General features: G+C 43.1%; 2 protein-coding genes across 2 annotated transcripts; one reads left to right on the forward strand and one right to left on the reverse strand. All coding sequences in view use genetic code 11, as the record gives it.

The window, feature by feature from the left end:
- Window positions 1–5,094: 5,094 nt before the first annotated feature.
- On the forward strand, window positions 5,095–14,189 carry EGR_06492 (GTP-binding protein YPT1; the record flags this gene model as incomplete). Its single annotated transcript, XM_024495741.1, has 7 exons — window positions 5,095–5,120; window positions 5,154–5,226; window positions 5,348–5,491; window positions 8,144–8,275; window positions 8,994–9,195; window positions 11,668–11,780; window positions 14,145–14,189. 7 exons carry the CDS (start codon window positions 5,095–5,097, stop codon window positions 14,187–14,189), a joined length of 735 nt encoding a protein of 244 aa, XP_024349805.1.
- Window positions 14,190–16,127: 1,938 nt separating this feature from the next.
- On the reverse strand, window positions 16,128–18,023 carry EGR_06493 (Zinc finger protein 2; the record flags this gene model as incomplete). Its single annotated transcript, XM_024495742.1, has 1 exon — window positions 16,128–18,023. The coding sequence occupies one exon, from the start codon at window positions 18,021–18,023 to the stop codon at window positions 16,128–16,130; it is 1,896 nt and encodes a 631-aa protein (XP_024349806.1).
- Between the last annotated feature and the right edge of the window lie 1,363 nt (window positions 18,024–19,386).

The following is a 19,386-nucleotide window of genomic DNA, read 5'->3' on the forward strand; positions in this document are numbered from 1 at the left end:
TTATTTGATCAAACTAGTAGCTTTTCTTGCCAATTGGTTAGGCATCAGCTAACGCATTTAAAAGCTTATATTTTCCGGCCTCTACTAGCTGGAATGTCGATAAGCTGCTTTTACACCGTGTAGTAAATATTGTTAAGTTACCGAAAATTTATACCATTTTCGTTACCTTTGGAGATTGAACTTCTTTCGATCAATTTGGGCTAAAAGTAGTTTAAACTTAATCTTTTTTATGTCATTACGTAACACGAAAAATATTTGAATTGCAACTTTACTGGCGCCCCATCCACTCGGCCTATGGTAGTGTGCCCTATCGGTTTAAAAGTGAAAGGTTCCTACTCATTTCTAAGTCCTCATGCTTCTAAGCTAAGCTAAGCTAAATTTCAGTCAAACTAATTCTTCCAAAAGTTGTTTATAGCGTGGTCCTGGCGTCCACCTGGAATCGTTAACCTCATCTGCTTGCTCATCAAAACAAGCCTTCAAATATTCATTCGATTAGTTGATACTGCTTAAGTAGACTGGACTAAATTTACTGAAACCTCCTGGACCACCCATCTTCCAAAAAAACTATTTAAATAGTCATGGTAGCTGATTAAGGTGAAAGATTACGCCACCTGATCCGTGACCCCAAACATTACGGCGTTTATTAGTCATCGTGGAACCTTAAATGCTCACTGTGGCAGTTAATACGATTTACAAAGGGTAAAGGATGTGTTTACGAAGCTCTGATTCCCGGTGCATCATTATTAATCCTTTTGCTTAGTAAATTGGGCCTAAGGCAATGCATTTTAACCATATTCGGTCACCAGAGAAGCTTTTTAAAACGCTCATTTAAAGGAAATGGCTACAAATAAAATCTCTCAAATTCTAATTATGGTAGGCAATTTCACGCATAGGTTTATCGAAACAATCGCTTAAAGTTATTATAACAGCATCTTGGGGTGTAGATCGGATCCGAATTAACGTCTACACAGTCAACAACGCCTGTCTCGAGATCAGCTGAAAATCCAACTTCAGATAGTGTCATTTTTTGCTTATCCGTTGATGCAAAACTTCCCAAATTGTCACGATTTCTGCATTGCTTAAATACATTCACCTTCCCCGTCTAAGATAATGACATCTCTACTTTTTAGCGTTAGTGAATACATGGCATCATAAATAAGGATTAGAGAGCATCCCATGAAACGCTTTGCATATTTATCCATCTATTCATAAAATATATTCCAAAATATGAACTTTGTATAGTCTGAAATGTAACCAGCATCGTATTTAAACACAGTCCATTTGAAACGCGGCAGCAGTATTCAAATACCAATCATAAAATGCGACAATAAGCTCATTGCTTACTTTGAAGTTGTGCAATCTGCATATAGAATGTCAAACTCCCTGGGGGCGATAAGCTTGCACCTATTGACACCGGGTTGAATGGCACCAAGACCGCGGAGAATCCGAACCTGTTCCACATTACACACTACGGGCTGGATTTCCAACCGCTTTAGTTTTGTATAGACGGTGTGGAGACCACCAACGAAGTGTTTGAGGAAGAGTTCGAATGCCTGAGGTAGACAAATCAGTGGTCCTCTACCTTCCACATTAAAAGCTGCCAGTTGGGCTCCTCGGTATTCCAGGAGTTGAACTTGGTTGCTACTGCCTCGACTGTTGTTATTGATGGTTTTGTTGCTCGGTGGAGCCTGCATTTTGCTGAGTGGTACAAGGGAAAACACTTAGGAGGGAAGCCTGCCGTATGCGTCCATGAGCGCAGTCGCTTTCATGAGCGTACCAATGACAATTGAGCAGGTGGTAGCCAATCAGGTATTGAGCTGTGTCGGGGAAGCTCTTCATCCCATTATGGTGAGTTTATCCACTGGAATCGTTTAAGCCAAATCGCAGCCTTTGAGTTCCTCCTAGAGGAGCCCACAAAATTTAACCAGTAAAATTTCATTTATTTGCCTTATGCATTTACCGCTCTTGTTTCAGTGCTAAACCAATACCTAGGAAACGCTGATGCAGAAATGTTTGTCGGTGCGACCGAACCATCCAAAGCCAGGCCACTTGATATGTAATGATTTATCGTGCTCACCATTATCATAGAAAGACTAGTCACTTGCGCAGTTTGCCTCTCTCAAGCAAACATAAGCAGAAGCTTGGCGAAATGTGAGTGTACGCAAGACTGACCGTCAAGACTGTGATAAGCAAACTGTCGGAGCTGGCATACTCACTAAATCTTTTGGGCCATTTAAACGTCTTAACACTGAGCGGGTTAAAGCGCTGCCATCGTGAGTTTTGTATCTTCTTGCTTAGGATGCTTCGTTCATTACTTCGTCCATACACATTTGCACACTATCACCAACTTTACCTACTGCTATTTTTGTCAACAGTGTCCTAACTGGACCGCTCCATGACATGCATGTCAACTGCTGATTGTGTGACACTCCGATCTAGCGTTGCCAGTATGGCATCTATTGTTATGGATGTAGAGCTGAAGACCCTTGCTTGTATTGTACGCCTCTTTAGACGATTGCTAACTACTAAGCTGTGCTAATCCCTTCAGAATCATACCTACTGCCATCCACATCTATGAATGCGGACATTTAAAGAGGTTTGTCGGCAATTTTAGCATGAAAGTAAAGTGGACTAGGGATTGCATTCTGCTTTAAGGCTGTCGCCGAATTTGCTCTATTTCAAAACCAAAAGAATATCTTAGTCTTTAAAGGGAACGTTTTGGTTGTTCGATTAGCCCTACCAACTTCTAGATAATCATATTACTAAATTTATTGAGACATTCTACGACTTTGTCAGTTTCATTTAGAATCGTAACTCATCCTACTTCCCCTGGAAATGCTTGTTAAATCCTGGATAAATAGATTTGCTCGGGCAGGGTCAACAAATGTAAAGGCTGTGTGATCCAAAAATGAATGTTTAAGGGTGTAAAAATTAATGAGAAGTGTCCTCTTAGGCAAGCTGATTTGAGCGTCTAAGTATATTTGGTCAATGACATAGTCAAGAAGGCTACCAAGAAGCAGAATTATATCACTAGAACCTAGTTAATACCTGCTACTAAACCGAGCTAGCTTAAATCTCTAAAAATTGCCTTAAAAATTTTGTAAGCCTCGTTTTACCAACACACTGTACATCAACAAAAGGGGTTATTGTTTGTTTTTATAAATTAATTGGTGTGCTATGCGTAGACGTTCGTAAGAATGCCAAATTTGGCAAAAACCCGATGAGTTCAAAAAATTTAATCTTCTATTTCTTATTTATGTTCTTATTTTACATCACCTCGCTCGCCATTTTATCATATTTATTTGGTTTTATTTCAGATTAATTGCAAGAAGGTCTCTCTATATCGTCACCTCGACCGATAAGAAAAACCTTAAACCACTTCCAAAGCAGCCCCATATGTTTGTGCAAAGAGAATTTGCTAATTAGGTATTCCATAGTTGGGTCTGAAACTCACATTTTTGTATATTTAAACAAGATCCACTTTGGGGAACAAAATTTGCGTTGAAATTAGATACGCTGTAGATGAATTAAGTGTAATATGATAGTGGTTTATCCCTCACCATTGGTGAAGCGCCACTTTTGTACTTCGAATTAGCTCCCTTTTACCTCACTGGGTGGGCTGGCCTTTGGGCCATGCCAATAGCTCAGATACCTTCTCTGCGCCGAATATAGATTCTGCCCGAGTATTTTGTCTTCTTTCGTCTTCAGGGAGTCCCGCGACGTTACATAAGCATGCATACGCAAAAACTTCGCATTGGGACTTAGGTAGTTGTAGTGCCTCTGTCGTGCCTAAAACCTTCCAAACTATTGCATACCAACCTATATTGTGGTCTACTATACTCGGGCCTTTAAAAAAATTCAGCGTGACCTGTCGGTAGTGTTAAATGAACCCGAAACGAAAGGCCAGCTAACCTGACACTTTTGCTAATTAGTAGGTGAACGCTAGCTAAACTAGGTTAGTATTGGTATTGGAATTTTGATGAATCTCTAAAAAACGGCCTTCTCTGCCTTAATTTTGTTGTAATAATATTTACTGATGGGAACCAATAATTGTGCACCACCGCCGCAAAACGTGTTTCAGCATTTAGCACGGTCGTACAAATAAACTCCTTCCCTCTACAGCTCGGCTTGTAGAAGACTCGATATCCGAGAGCTCTGATCAGACCTGCACAACCACCCATAGGTGGCATTATCATTGCAGCTCAGATTCACAGTATCGTTTTGGTCCAGTCGCGCGAATGCCTACAAGGTGGAGAAAGAATCGTGAACATTAAAACAGGAGAGCAAATGTAGGAATACCCAAAGACGAAGCTCAATAAGCATTGGCCTTGGAGTAAAGGAGGTTTTTTTAGTTGTACATTACTGTAGCGTCCCGAGACTCCCTGAAGACGAAAGAAGACAAAATACTCGGGCAGAATATATATATATTCAGCACGGAGAAGGTGTCTGGGCTATTGGCATGGCCCAAAAGGCCAGCCCACCCAGCGAGGTACAAGGGGGCTAATTCAAAGTACAAAAGTGGCGCCTCACCAATACTGGGGACAAACCACCATCGTATTACATTACGCTACGCAGACATAAGCCATCGCAGTTTGGAGCTACACACCTACTCATAATCTGCCATTTCTTTCGCCCATAGGCGAGACTTGGTTTGCTACTTTGTGCTATTACTGTTAAATATTTTATAAGGAGACAAAGACGCCAAAAATGGATTGGTAAATATGGATGCCTATTTCTCACCTATTGGGGGGTTACAAGACGGTATGCAAAAGAACGCAGTCTGATCACTTTATACAAATTTCTGAAATGTAAAATAACAAAACTGTGTATTTTTAATAATTGCACTTGGCTGGGAACTATAGACAGAAGGAACAGTTTAAAAGCTATTTAATCACATTCTCTTGAGTAAATAGGTAATAGAACAACTTAACAAAATAATTAAATTAAAATTAAAAAAAATAAAGATTAGGCTCATTTTTGCTGTAATAATGGATAGTCCATAATATTAAAGAGCTTTGTTTGTACATTTAGCACTAAAGACCGTGCTTATGAGTTGGCCACAATGTCTTAATTTGAATTTGTGCCTTATGTCAAATGGCCACCGCTGATTTTGTGCAACAGTAATTAAACATCTGCGCTAACCACTGTTTTAGTGATTACATATTTAAGTTACTCTTAGTCGGTGATTCGGGAGTTGGAAAATCATGTCTGCTGCTGCGATTCGTGGTAAGATCTATAACGACTTGTAATTCGACGCCTGAAGGATGATACATTCTATGACAATTTCAGCAGTACAATCGGTGTTGATTTCGTAGGTTTTCAGCGTTTCCTGGGCTAATTTTTGTAGAAAATTCGCACAGTTGACTTGGATGGTCACCATATCAAACTGCAGATTTGGGATACGGCTGGTCAGGAACGTTTTCGAACGATGACGGTCGCATATTACAGAGGAGCCCATGGGATTATTCTAGTCTATGATGTTACCTCTGAGGTAAGTATTCGATTGTTTGGATTCTCAAAATGTCCTGATATTTCTTCCAGTGTTCATTTTTAGCCGTAAGTGGCAAATGTTATGGGATAGTTCTCTGTGAATTTTAAATCCTGGGACGTATAGAGCACTTTTTTGCGTAGTTTAATTTCTTTAAACCGCATCTCTGTGTTCAACAACTTTTAATTGTGCCGCTAATGATCTGCTAATCTGACATCTTATTGCAGTCAAATGGTCCGTGATATTTAAAGACGAATAATGTATCGCTGAGTCTACTATCACTAGTGGTTCCCAGTGTGCTTCCGCCGCAATGCTGTTACTCAAAATGGGGCTCGGCCCTGAGTGGGTTAAAAATGACGACCAGCCCATCTCGCAGCTAACCTATTTGTGGTCCGTTATCAACGATCTATCTTGTAGATCTTGACGAGCTTCATCCACGATGCTGTGCATAGTGCATTTGCGAGGTAGTGCCCAGGGTTGGACGGAGCGCCACAAATTTCAGATTTTATTACCATCAGTAGCCTTTATGGATATGTATTATCCTCTTGCATTCCAGTGCTTCATGTGTGAAATAGCCTTATGTTTTGGATGAATTATAAGTGAAGACTAATTTGCTTTACAGGGAGCGTACTTTGAAAAAAGGGCCCAAGTGATTTCATCATAGCTCCACCATTCCGTTCATTCGATGGCATTCATTCAAAGTCTACCCGTTCAGTCTTTTGAAGTGCTGATAGACAAGGAATTCTATGACTCCCCTCTCTGGCATCTTATGAATTTCAATGAATTTTGCCGATTCTTGGCCCCTGACCAGTACTCCACATCAAGTAATTCGTTAAACGGTTGCATTTCTGAAGGAAACTTCCCTAAATTGTTTTGCTTATGCTTTGCAGTTTCGGTTTGTTTTCAATTCCGACTCCATCATTCGCCTCTGCATATCCGACCCAGTGTTTCTCGGCCGTGTATTTTCACTGATTGCCATATAAGGGAATAAGATATTCAGACTTCTTTCAATGTATTATGACTGAAATGCTGACGAATGTATCATTCGCTTAGGGAGAAATGCGATACGTGTAGTCCACATATCCTGTCATGGCGCTTTTGCTCTAGTTCTCTGTATAATGAAGCAATTTCGGTTAGTTTTTGGGTGGTCCTATACTTGGTTTTTTTGGCTTCCTGTGAGGCAGAGGTAGAATAGTTTCTTGCTGGAGTCTCCTGACTCTACATTGTATTCAATTAGGAAGTAGGGCCGGATATGGCACAATTTTCCACTTCTTTACAACGCCTATTTCAAAACAAAACTCTATTTAGTAGCGAGTGATATTTAGGTCATTTAATTCTGTCATTTCCTGTTTTGATGCTCCTCAACCGTCGATAGGGGTCATTTTCAGTTTCTTGCAACGTAAACGAGTACTCGATCTTCATGCTCTAATCATTTTCTAATGATTTGCCGAAATCACTGTAAGCGGCTTTTTGGGAACTGATTTGATTCATTAGATTCAAGCCATGCTTTACAAGTTGGGTGTGCCTTTGTCTTTTCACCATGACTTGACGGTGCATGCTGTAGAACTTTTGAATTCGAGGAATTGTGCGTTTTACAAGAAGTTTTAAATTCCCATCGAGTTTTAAGGAAGCGGACAAATTGTGCAAGGTAATTATCACTCATCATCTCATCGTTATATGCTATTGCGGTAGGGCTCTTAAGAAAAGAGAGCCTTTGTCACCTATGTTCAAGTTTTTTCTCTTTAGTAAAGGTCTCGTCCCACTAACGTGAGAAACAGTGAGAAGGTTTAAGGTGATTCCATCTTAACTGTGCCTCACCTTATCCTCTTGATGCTACTTCTCCGGCTCTTTGAAACGTTGAAGGGGAGGGGATTGTAGACTTCTGCTTGTTGAGATCTGGTGTGACTCCGTAGGGTTAGCAATTTTGTGCTCACTTTCTATCTCCAGTTATTTTCCCTTGTCTGGGTCAAGGTCTCACCCCGTTACTGTTAGCGCTTTTATTGTCTGCCGGTCTCAACTTGTTTACTTTTATGTGTGAACTACACTGCCTTACTGTGGGCTTTAAATTTGTTGATTTCATTTTCCATTGCCTTGCTACCCACCGTTTTTGTAACTCTTAACACGTTCAATGGTCTGGTTATTTTATACTGCTGCTAAAAGGTTCGTAATCCCATCACTGGTATTGCGTTTTGAGGTGTCTGACAGTATTCACATTAAGCGTCCTTTTAAGTGGGAGACTTGTCAGTAAAGTAGAATGATATTATATGGTGAACATAAGTTTATGCTAATCATGTTTCTTAACAAACGGAGGCGTTTTTAGCAATTGCAATAGCTTTTTTCGTCCATGCGATATCGTCCGGTCCAGGATAATTCCTCCATATCTTGAAGCATAGGGGCCAAAGAATCGTAGAATTCCATCAGTTGGAATCTCGAGACCTTAGAAAGTAGATTGGCCTCCCCTTTTGACGGCTTGGATTGGCTAAAATTGCGCTTTCTAAAAAGTGTTTGTCTGTGGTGTAATCTTTAAACTCATGAGCATAAAATGCAACACCTTTTTTCGTATGTTCCTCTGTGGTTCTCTACAAAATTAGGCTACTCCGTTACGTTAAACGATCGGTGAAACTAAACATCACTTATCCTTTCACCGTTTCTCAGGAGAGTTTCCGCAATCTGAGCTTGTGGATGGAGGAAATCAAACGGCACGCACGTAGTGATGTCATCAAAATCCTCGTCGGGAACAAGTCGGACTTGGAGGATAACCGAAAGATCGCCTACGAGCAAGGCGCGGTAGGCTGATCATTCATTTGATTCAATTCATTAAGTAACCCCTAGTTGCTGGCGATTGATACCATAAGGAACCTTAATCAGTCTTCTCATTCTCAGGGTGATAGCCGAATAGGAGTAATATTTGTGCATCTAGACAAGTAGACTTCCCTCCCATATCGGTGGTCATATCATGGGATTGCTAATTTCCCTTCTCCCTTGAGCAACAAACATTTGCTTTAAAATGGGAGTTCAAGTCGGGCATGGGCTTTTGAGTTTTTAACTTATAAAGTAAGCGAGTATTCTTCAGAGCTCATACAATTTTTCCATGTAGTCTTCTGTTCCACTTAAATGTGTACTTATCCTTGCTTTAAACGATTATTTGCAAAGCTTTGGTAAAAGACAATTTTTGCTAAGGCTGAACCATACCAGGACAGTCTACTGCACTGGTCAAAAGTGGAAAGCTGTTTTGGTTACAAATCTGGGCTACCCTCTCGAAAGGCTAAGTGGTCTTGAATAAATGTGTGCTCACCGTTCCCATAGGTTATGCGTTGATTATGCAGGATCAGGCGCTTTGCGCATTTTATGTTCGTTTGTAAGAAGGAATGATTTCCGTATGCTAGGTAGCACTGAAATGTGTACATAATGTAAATATTTTATTGTGACCGAGTGGGAGCTAAGGTTGATGGTCATGGTAAAACTACTGCCTCACGTTCACTAAGACAACTTTACTCTCTTTCAGGAGTTCGCGAATCTTCATGGTCTGCACTTTTTCGAGACCAGCGCAAAGAGCTCTTCCCAGGTAGAGGAGGCCTTCTTCTCCATGGCCGAACAACTCCTTAGATCCTTCCGGCAGCAGCGTCAACAGCAACTCCAGCAACAACGGTCGGAGTCCATTGTCATTACGCACACGGAACCCGTCAAGGCGAGTTCTCAGTCAACCGGTTATTGCTGTTAATCCTTCGACAATGCCTCCCCTTCTCTTCTTCCATCCTTCCCTTAACCTTAAAGCGTAAAAAATTGGTGGTATCTTTTTCGACTTTGTCGCCTCTTAATGTTTATTAACGAGTGGTTACTTTTTTGGAAATCCTAGCTTCATACCCCGATTCTCCACGTCTTCTGAGGTTAAACTCACCACCACAACGAAGGCCTTTTGTCTCTCAAATAAAGTTGTGTCGTCTAGCTCAGTCCACATATTTGTGGTACGACTTTGTACAATCGGTTAATCATGAAATTGACAAAGAGCACTCGTCGCATTTGCGGTGGCAGTAGCGAACGCGAACAGGATCAATGGGGTGAATTTGTATCACTGAATGATTTCCCGATTTTAATCTGATTTATACTTTCTTGCTTCTTTAAAACTGAAAGAGAGTTCCTCCAGATCTGGTTGCTGCAAATATTGAATGTCGAAATGTTGGGCATTCCTCTACTAATTTTTTGTTGTTTCCTTGTCGGCAACTGTTTAGCAGAATGGGGTCTCAGGCGACTTTGTTGTTTAGGTATTTCTGAGTTAATTTTATATGACCTTGGGGAGCATAATTGCAGCTGCTCCAAGGCTGCTTAATGCCCTCATAAACTCAATTTTCTTCGCTTCTCCCTTTGACTGAATTTTCCGTACAAAATCACATAGGTGGCGTTGAATGTGTTGGTTTTGATAATTCTAAAGCGCTTGCTTTGCAAGTTTCCTGTTCTACAGCTTGTAATTCAGTTTTCTAATGTCTGTCTTTAGTCACTATTTTTTACGGAACTGAATGGCTTGGTTACTCAGTGTCTCGGTTCACTCATGTGGTGTAGCAGCGTCCATTTAAACCACCGACAAAACCTGAACGAGGATACAACATTAGGCCTGTATTGTAGTTTCACGAGACTTCCCTGAAGACAAAAGAAAATATCACACTCCTGCAGGATACGTATTGCCGACGTACAGAAGGTCTTAGGGCTGCTGGCATGGCCTGGAGGCCTGTTGGCCCGGCAAATGTACAGTGGCGGCGCACCTAAGTGACCCCTTTACCAAAACCGAGTATTAGACATCTAACGTATTGCATAGTCTCTCTCCTCTTTTGAGCGTCGTTCCCGGCGCGCCCATTGGTCAACCTCATACACCAGCTATCACAACGTAATCGGTGTTCTAAGAAGGGCGCTCATGAGCCAACCGTGTCAGTCATCGAATTTCCATGCAACTGTGGAGGTACTTGACCGCAACGTCACTGATCACTAGATTCAAAGACAGGAGAATGCTCTGGCTACCACGCGTCTATAGCTAGTCGTAGGAACATTACCCTAAAAGCAGAGTTATGCAACAAAAGACAAGGTTCACGTGATTTTGGGAGGTAGAGTTTCGCGTTTATGCCTCCTTGCACGTTTTCACTTCAAGGCTGCTCAGTCATTATCTATCTGGGTTCTATCCAGCTAGCGAAAAAGTGGTGAAGGTTTTGAGAGTTCGAAAAATCGACATCCTATCACAGTTACAGTAGGCAACTCCATAACGGAACTTTTTCAGATGGTTTGCGGCTTGTATCGCTTTAGTTGTTAATGGTCTTTCCGCAGACCACGGGATCGGAGCAGTTTCTGAACTTAGACGCCACTTTCAGCCCTTCTGTTAGAGGTCGTCACCGAATCTCCCATCCGCGGCATATGCTCTTCTTCCTTCCTGCTAAGGTTTATCACTCAGTAGTAGGAACTAGGTTAGATGTTCTTTAAGATCAAAGCTGCTTTCCTCTGCCACTAATGTAGCGCCCTGAGACTTCTCTGAAGAGGAAAGAAGGTAGTGCTCGGTCAGAATGTGTGTCGACCTAGAGAGAGGCTTGAGGCTATTGGCGTAGCACGGGAGGCCAGTTTACCCGCCGAACTCACAGTGTCGGAGACCTGGAGCGTTTTTTACCAAAACCAAAAGTTAACCAACATATTGCATGTGCCACGATGAGAAGTTCCTTTATTTCTGTATTGGTGATATACCTAGTTGAAGTTAACAGATAAACTTTTTTTTACTTCTACTGATTGTTACGTCTGCCCTGTTTAACTTACCTCTTTGTAGCGAAGAAAGTCACAGTTGCTTGTGTGGTACTAAAGCGCTGTGTAAAGGTTTAACGTAACAAGAGGCTGGAGATAAATTGATTGTTGCAATGGCTTCCCGGTCTTTGATGTGTTAATATTCTTATTATGTCCAAAATCCGGATAAAACTCTTAAGTCTACCCCATTTTTGTTTTTAATCTACCCTTCGCCGTCAAAAACGTCGTTGCAAACATCTCAATTTAGTTCCACTTTGTTTAGTAGATCAATAAACCTGCCTTATTTCTCAACTTCCAAACCAACTGTGCTACTTTAATGACTGCTAATATTTCAAATTTTCTTTACAATCCCCTGAAAGGTAACGAAAGTTGCGTTGGAAATTACTTATTTATCTTATTCAAATAAGTGATAATTCTGCAAACTGCTCGCATTCAATCCAAGCGACGAGTGGCAGAGCTGTGTATGTCAGCGTTCACCTGTCGGTATGCACGTAAACTTGACCTCCAGCGGGGTGGAGTGGTTTGTCATTCCAGCTTACTAACGCATCAGGCAGATATAAGGTGGTCAAATGAGTTCATGGCACCTTAGTAAGACGTGATTGTTTAAATAACCTACGTTATAGCTTATACTCGATTCCAATGGCGAACGTTAACTTTGTAAGACGTTTTGTCTCTAGGAGCAATCCTTTCTAGTTCCAGTCACCCCTGTTTCTATCCTAGCCACGTTTTCTGGCTGAATATTCTACGTGTGATTGCTTAAGGCCTGGAAAAAGTGGCAGCCGTCACTTGGAGGCATTGTCTCCCTCCTAACCTGAAGTGCAAATCCTCCTACGGGAAGGTTTTGTGGTTTAAGGTCTTGCGTTTTCATGTACTACCAGTACTTTCTTCTGTCTATGAAGGCATTTTTCACCCCTCCAAATTGAATTGAGTAAATAGGCCTCAGTCGCAACTATTTAACCTTGAGCAATAAATTCTTGGTGCACAATTTTGTCTACAATGTACTACACAAAGCAAGCAAAGTGGCGCACCAGATGTGTGGCAACCCTTTCCAGTCACACGTCAGTCAGTCGGACCAGCAAACAATCTGAAATGAATGTCGGGTTTCTTACTAAAGTACGTGGAAGAAGTGGGGCATGTGGTTGGGACTCATTTGCATTACCTTCCAAGGCTTTTCAGCTGATATAGACGTAAACAAATTGCTTCATTTGCACAACCTCTTCTGTAATGTCGGAAGCGCGTTTAGGCTTGTAAAATGGGAAATCTCGAATCACATCAGGTTCAACTGATGTTTGCTAAGAGTTCAAGGAATGAGGAAAGTAGTGGAGATTCCGAGTAAAAAGTACCGCACTGTACCCTTAAAAATGCCTGTATGTGCAATTCCCTGCAAGGGCGGGCTGTGTCGAGAACCGCATCAACTCCTTTGGCCGCCTGACGGCAGATGTAGAACGTGGGTCGTCATTTTTCGATTACTTCGTTAGCCAGTGGCACATAGCCTAAAGGACACTACCGAACCCCTTCAAAAGTCCAGGAGCTTGCCATCGGAATGACATTTTTCATTTCTGTGTTACGTCTTTGGATTCGATCAGCAGTGCATGGAATAGCGAGTTCCATAGAAAGCGTTCATTTTTCCTGTGATTTTGTCCTATTTTGAACTTTACAGCACTTATCGGTGCTTCTTTGCACTACCCGTGGGACAGGAATAGAAGTAATGGGATTTTTTAACAAAGTGTGAATGCCGTTGACTTTTTCGTTAGTTGTGCGGTAGTATTATGAACCTTATGTGTAACCACATACACACAAGGGTTATTCATGCCTGCTCCCCATCTCCTGCGATCTCATCCTGAGGACTCAAGGTAAAGACTTTAAGGTAGAGATCTTTACTGTCGCTGTTCGAGGTATCATGCATGCATATCTTTGGAGTACACGAGGTGTCTAAACTCCTTCCTAGGTGACCTTGGAGGTATGTAAGACATTGGCACACATAAATTGCGTCTTAATCAACTATTGGCCAATCAAAAGGAGCCAACGGGAACAAAAGGTGCAAATTTTCTTAGAGGAAATCTAAGCTTTTAAAATCAAGGCTTTCAGAAGCTCGAAATATGCTGTAAACATTCCCAGAGAAAGGTTGAATCCGCAAATTACATCTGTTTGCCTAAAGGTACTCATTTCTTTTACATTCTCATCTTCCCCAGAAGGTCATAAGTTTTCTTGACTTGGTTTAATCAAATTGAGGTGCTTTAGGCTTCCTAAAACGCAATTCTACCAAACATTCTTGAAAACTCAACTAAAGACTATTTAGCTAAATTACAATCAGCGTCCATATGCCCTCTGAAGTGGCCACATTCATCTCGTGCTTTGACTGGAGTATTGTATAACCTTCTGCTAGGTGGCAGTGTCAGTTTTTCTGTTGGTTCTTTGGCTGAACTGTATTTGCCCAAATACCTGTTTGACTGGTTCACGATCTTTTGGAGCCAACTGTCTCCAACTCCCATTATCATTGTTTCTTTTATTTTGTATTCTCCAAGTCAGTTATAGCTTCATATGATAAATCTTCGAATCACTCCTGTTACGTTCCAGAATTAATGGTTTCAATAAATTTGGATGTGTTGGAAGGCGTAGAATCCCCTGTAAACATTACCCTATCCTGATTGGCTCCTTTGCAATTCCTTGGTTCAATTGCTCTCTCCAGCTTCCTGGCTCGTTTTTTTACGGACAAAGTTACTCCTTAATTTTCCGATTATTTTGAGGACTTAGTTAACATGCTCGCTATCGGAATCTAGGCGAAAACCGACCATAACAGCGTCGATGTTTTAAATTGTTCTTGCCATTGATACAGTTGATTAATTCACTTGTCACTGGAAAACTGTAAACATTATTGTCTCAGGCTGAGAATCTTCTGCGTTTGTGTTATCATTTTGAATCTAACTAAGTTGATTGCGATAAGAATCGGTGCCTCGGACAGCAAGAACAACAACAGCAACACATCACATATCTGCGGTAGCGGGTTGAGATGAGAAAACTGGGAAGTCACGCAATATGTCAACCCGGCAGCTAGCGTATCAAGGAAATTTCCACCAGCCATGGCCATTCTACTAGTCAGTAGTAGTCGTCAAGTCTCCGTCAATTGCATTTTTCCAAGCTATGACGTGGTGGAGCGATGCTTGTCCTCATGGGCTGTCAACAGCGCGGTTTCGGTCGTCATGCTCTTGGTATGGTGCTCCGACCATGCTCATAGTCGTCCCCAGCCATTCTGTGCGTTTACGATGAATTTCGGCGTCCAATAGCTGTTTTAAAGAGCTCATTGCTTTTCAAGAATCCAGCAAACCTTCAAACGATTTGTACTTTCTTCTTATCGAGGTGAAAGGTCTTACCCCCCCCCTTCCCCTGGCTTATTGTTTTATCTGTCCCACATGCACGTATCGTCGGCGATTAATACCATCGGAGTTGGACCAGCGTTAAATGTGAATCATTGAATCCACTTGATTGGTTATCTATAGGCGTGACGCCAGTGAATCGGTGCTAGAGACAGTTAAAAATAAAGAATGCCAAAAAGTGGCCTCATTAGGTGCAGCGGGACACTTCTATTTTTTAGTTTGTAAGATTTTATTCAACACCGAACTCCAGACTGTGAGTATGATGATCGAACGAACATTGCACAGTAGCCCGTCAGTCGGTTGCCCTAAGATGACATTACTACTAGAATTTGGCACATGAATCTATCGCCTTGGTGCGCCCTCAGCCAAGGACCGAATTCTTCCGCCTTAAAGGCTCTGCCGTTCTGATTGGTAGAAAACCAACCAATTGGAAGAGGGGACGAGACCCCTAACACACGTACGTATTCATCCGGGTACCCTCAGAAGTCTACAACACTAAAACCATCCAACATAGCTCTCAAAGATAGCTCGAACACCACCTGGGACCCAAAATTGTGATTTTAACTGCTTTCACAGGCCACAGATAAGCCAATTAGTGTCCCACGTACTGACCCACCCCTGGGCTATTAAGGCGCCACAGGTCATTCTGAAAGCTTACAACTCCTTCCTAATCGGCAAAAACGGCTTAATCGCCATAATTACCCAAAAGTCAACCAACCGATGCACTCGCACACGTGTGTTGATTTATTCATTTATTTATATATATATATAGAGTAGAATCCAGCTCAGTGGAACGCAGTTGGCAGCTTTGGTGGTGGTGACGTGGGCAAGGGGACCGGGAAGGAGGGGAGGGGAGGCAGGAGTGTCGGTGGGGAAGGGGGGGCTCCGGGACGCGTGCACGCACTTTTCTGTCCCCTTCTTCTTCTTTTTCCTCTTCACATCAGCACATGCACGAGCGAACGTGCATCCTGTGCGTCACATTCATGCCTATATATACCCTCATTTGCCCGTAAGAACACCTTGTTTTTTTTGCAGGAGTTGGCAATAAAAACAGTCATTTGGGGAGAAACAAAAACAAGAAAATGGTGGGGAAGTGATGATTGTCTGTATAAAAAATACCCATGTACTAGTAGGTGATTGACTGAGTGAGTGATTGATTGGATGGTTCAAGTAATGGCAAGATTCATAGCCCGGAGCTGGATACAATGCGGGTCCATAAAACAAAACGGCTACTGATGTTGTTGTTAGTAGTGGCGACCTTTTAATGAATGATCGGCAGTGCGTACAGATGGCGGTGACGACAGTGGCTGCGACTCATGAACAAACAAAATAATAATAGTTGTAGTAGTAATAACAATAATTAATTAATAATAAACGGCACGTGTTTAGGAGAGGGCCTATGTACAGTTTAATACCCTGCTAAAGGAGACTGGCAAGAAGAGGAAAAGAAAGCACGATATTTTCGTGTGTGTGCACTGGGTTTGTTTGTTGTTCTACTGGGACTGCGAGGAAAAGTGGACGGCGAATCCAATTTCATTTGCAGCAGAAGTCGGCTGCTGTGTTCTTTCATCATCTCGCATCACTGATAAGTCTCTAACCGCTGCATCAGCTCCATAGAATGCATTAGCTGCTGCTGAATAGTTGTTTTCTGCGTTACCTCCGCCATCATTTGCTGTCGGATTCCCAGCGTTAGCGTAGGTTACACGATAGTTCGGTGGAGTCGTCCCATTTCTAGAGATATCATCTTCACGGTCTTCACCACCTCCGTTGGCTGATCTACGACGATAAGCGCTCTCGCTGTCCTCCTGCACTGCCTGTGAAGCTCGCGGTGATTGAGTATCCGCTCGGAAGTCTCTTTCTCTGTTTGTCGTGGATGAAGACTGCGATATATGACGCAGGCGTTCCACCACCTCTTCGTTCGTCCCCTCCTCCTGTCTCTCCCGCACTGGATTCGGTGGAAATCCACTCAACAGCGCCTCTATCCGGATATCTCTTCCAGGTTTTCCATCAATTCCCTGACTGACAGAGTTCCTCTGCCAAAACTTAGCTAATTTATCAACCACATGTTCCATCGAATTCTCTGTCGGTGGCATCTGCGGTGGAACCATATGCTGTTGATACTGTGCCTCTGCCGTGGCTGATCTTCTGAGATACTCCGTCTCGAAGGGCTGTTGTGGATGGTGGTGATGATGCTGATGATGGTGATTGTACCCTCCCACGCGTTCATCCGGGTCGGGCTTGAGTCGTTTTGCGGCTGAGTGTGGCGTCCAGAGATTAGGAGCGCCCGGTTCATCACCGGTTATGCTGACTCCCCCCGCACCATCTTCCTGACCATCCATAGGAATAGGAGTTACTGGACCCTGTTCCCAAGCATTGGAATTAACATCCTTCCCATCCTCACCTATTGCCTTCCCTCCATCCCGACTTTTACCACTTCCAATGGCCTGTGGTGAATGCCCGAAAGGTCTCATCTGCTGCTGCTGTTGCTGCGGTAACGGAGGAGGTGGCTGAAACTGTGGTGGGGGTGGTGGTTGCATTGAAGGCGGTTGAGGTGGAACTGTATGCTCTAGAGCTATCTGTTGATGTGCCATTGGCGGAGGCGGTGGTGGAGGTGCCTGAAAGTCCATCATCTTTCGTCCAGCATCTAATGGTGTCGGAGGAAACCTTGGCATTTGACGATCCGTAGAGGTACGTCCAAGAAACGATGGCATTTGATTGGAGTAGGGCGAGGTCGCGGCAAGCATCTGATGTTGTTGGTAGGTGTCAGGGAAGCCAGACGGGGTAGAATGACCTCCTGGATGAGTTCCATTACCATGAAGAGTCTGTTGGTGACCTTTCTGGGCTACTGCGAGTTGTCCTTGCAGGCCGGTTGGAAGGTGGTGGAGTAGATGGCTTGTATCATGACCTGTCAGGCCGCTAACACTTCCAGGTCCCATCGGAGACATAATAGAGGCAGCTGCAGCCACTGCTGCTCTTTGAAGATTCTGTAGATCCTGTGGATGCCCGATTCTTTGTTGAAGCTCCTCGTGAAGACTCTGTTCTGTCACTGGAGCCATGGATCTACCGCTCATTCCAGTGTGATGACTCGTCATGAACCCACTGAGGGCTCCCAGGGCACCGGCCGAGGTATTCAACGCGCCAAATCGACTGACATTAGCATTTGTGACAGCCTCCTTATGACGCTCCATGTGTTTAGCCAGGTACGTCTCCGAGTTATAGCTTTTTGAACACGCCGGACAGACAAGCACCTTGGCGTATCTGTTACCCGAATGCTTTGCTTGAACATGGACGTCCAATTCCTCCTTGGTATCATACGACATGAAGCAGTTCTCACAACGATGAGGTTTTCCCTTCATGTGCTGACGTTGATGCGACTGCAGATTTGACATCTGTGTGAAGCTCTTGAAGCACGTGGCGCATCTAGTCAGGAAAAACGCCACATTATTGCCTACTTGCAAAGTATAAGTAGACTTTGTAGGTACATTTACACTGCCTTGTGTCACGGTGGGACAAGTGAACTAGGCGCAACACTTCCAGTGGTTTTTGCAAACGGCAACGGTCTGTGTACGATCAAGAAGCGATGTTTTAGCACCAATATTGTATTGGTTAGCAAAACTGGTTAGAGCAGCTAGGATTAACTCAGCCCTTCTAGAAAAGTTTGCGTTCTAGTCCTTCCAAAGTTTTATGGCCGGAAAGCTGTTTCCGAATGTGCTTTTTGACAAGGTTAAAGAGGAAAGAATATCATAGTGTTATTTCTGCAACAACAGCAGCACGCCAGTTCCAGCGCAAGCATGCCTGCCCCAGTTTAGGTCCATTAGTGGAGCGAAGCCAAAAAGAGGGAGCGCGCTCTTGTTTGAGGTTAAAAGTACGCCGCTAGTCCGAATGACCTTAAGACCAACCAATAGCGGTGCTAGCGTGAGTCAGCAGCTTGAAAGGAGAGCAGAATGCCTATTTTGCTCGCAGTCAATCAGGCACTCAATGACGAATGGAAACAACAACAAGGGTAGCTCGAAGGAACGGACAAAACAAAGTTACCTAGAAGTGGAGGAGAAGGAGGAGGAAAAGGAGCTTTCGAATGCTCATTAATCACCCGGCAAAGCCTGCCAGCTAGCGACCACCTGCACACACGTAGTCCGTGTCGATTTTTCGACTGTTCTCAATCTCCTAAGTCTTCTAATAGCGGTGGTAGCAGCGGTAGTCCCTCCCACTTCTTTCTCCTAGCCCCTTTCTCTCGTAAATTCACGCCACCTGTGTGCAGAGAACGAATGTGGTTGCAGGAGCGCACATACGCACGCACACGCAACAACTTTATGAACAACCTAGTAAACACGAAAACACGCATACAGGCTTTATCTCAATCTCTACCTCCCTTGCTCCACATATTGAGTGAGGCTAGAGTCGTGAAAGTGAGAAAATTTGTTGGCGTATGGAGAGCAAATATATATATGTATATCGCCTTGCTAAGTGGTAGTGGTGATGGTGCTCCCTTTTTGTTCTATTTCCATCCCTTGGCCACCCATTAGCTGGACAGTATAGTTGGCGAGATAATCGATGCTGAAATAGTTGGGCCTGGAGTCTAATGGAATGTCCCATTTTTATTAAGTGGCCTAATTAGACCAGAATAAAAGTACACACACTCTCTCTCATCTCCCCCATTTAAAGTGGCAATGTGTTCAACTTCAACCGCTGATTCTGCCTGCGAGATATTTGCCCGCATGGAGGTGGACAGCGTTCACGAGCCCATTATCCACT

The sequence above is a fragment of the Echinococcus granulosus genome, assembly GCF_000524195.1.
Source record: "Echinococcus granulosus chromosome Unknown EG_S00058, whole genome shotgun sequence".
In the NCBI taxonomy this organism is placed as follows: domain Eukaryota; kingdom Metazoa; phylum Platyhelminthes; class Cestoda; order Cyclophyllidea; family Taeniidae; genus Echinococcus; species Echinococcus granulosus.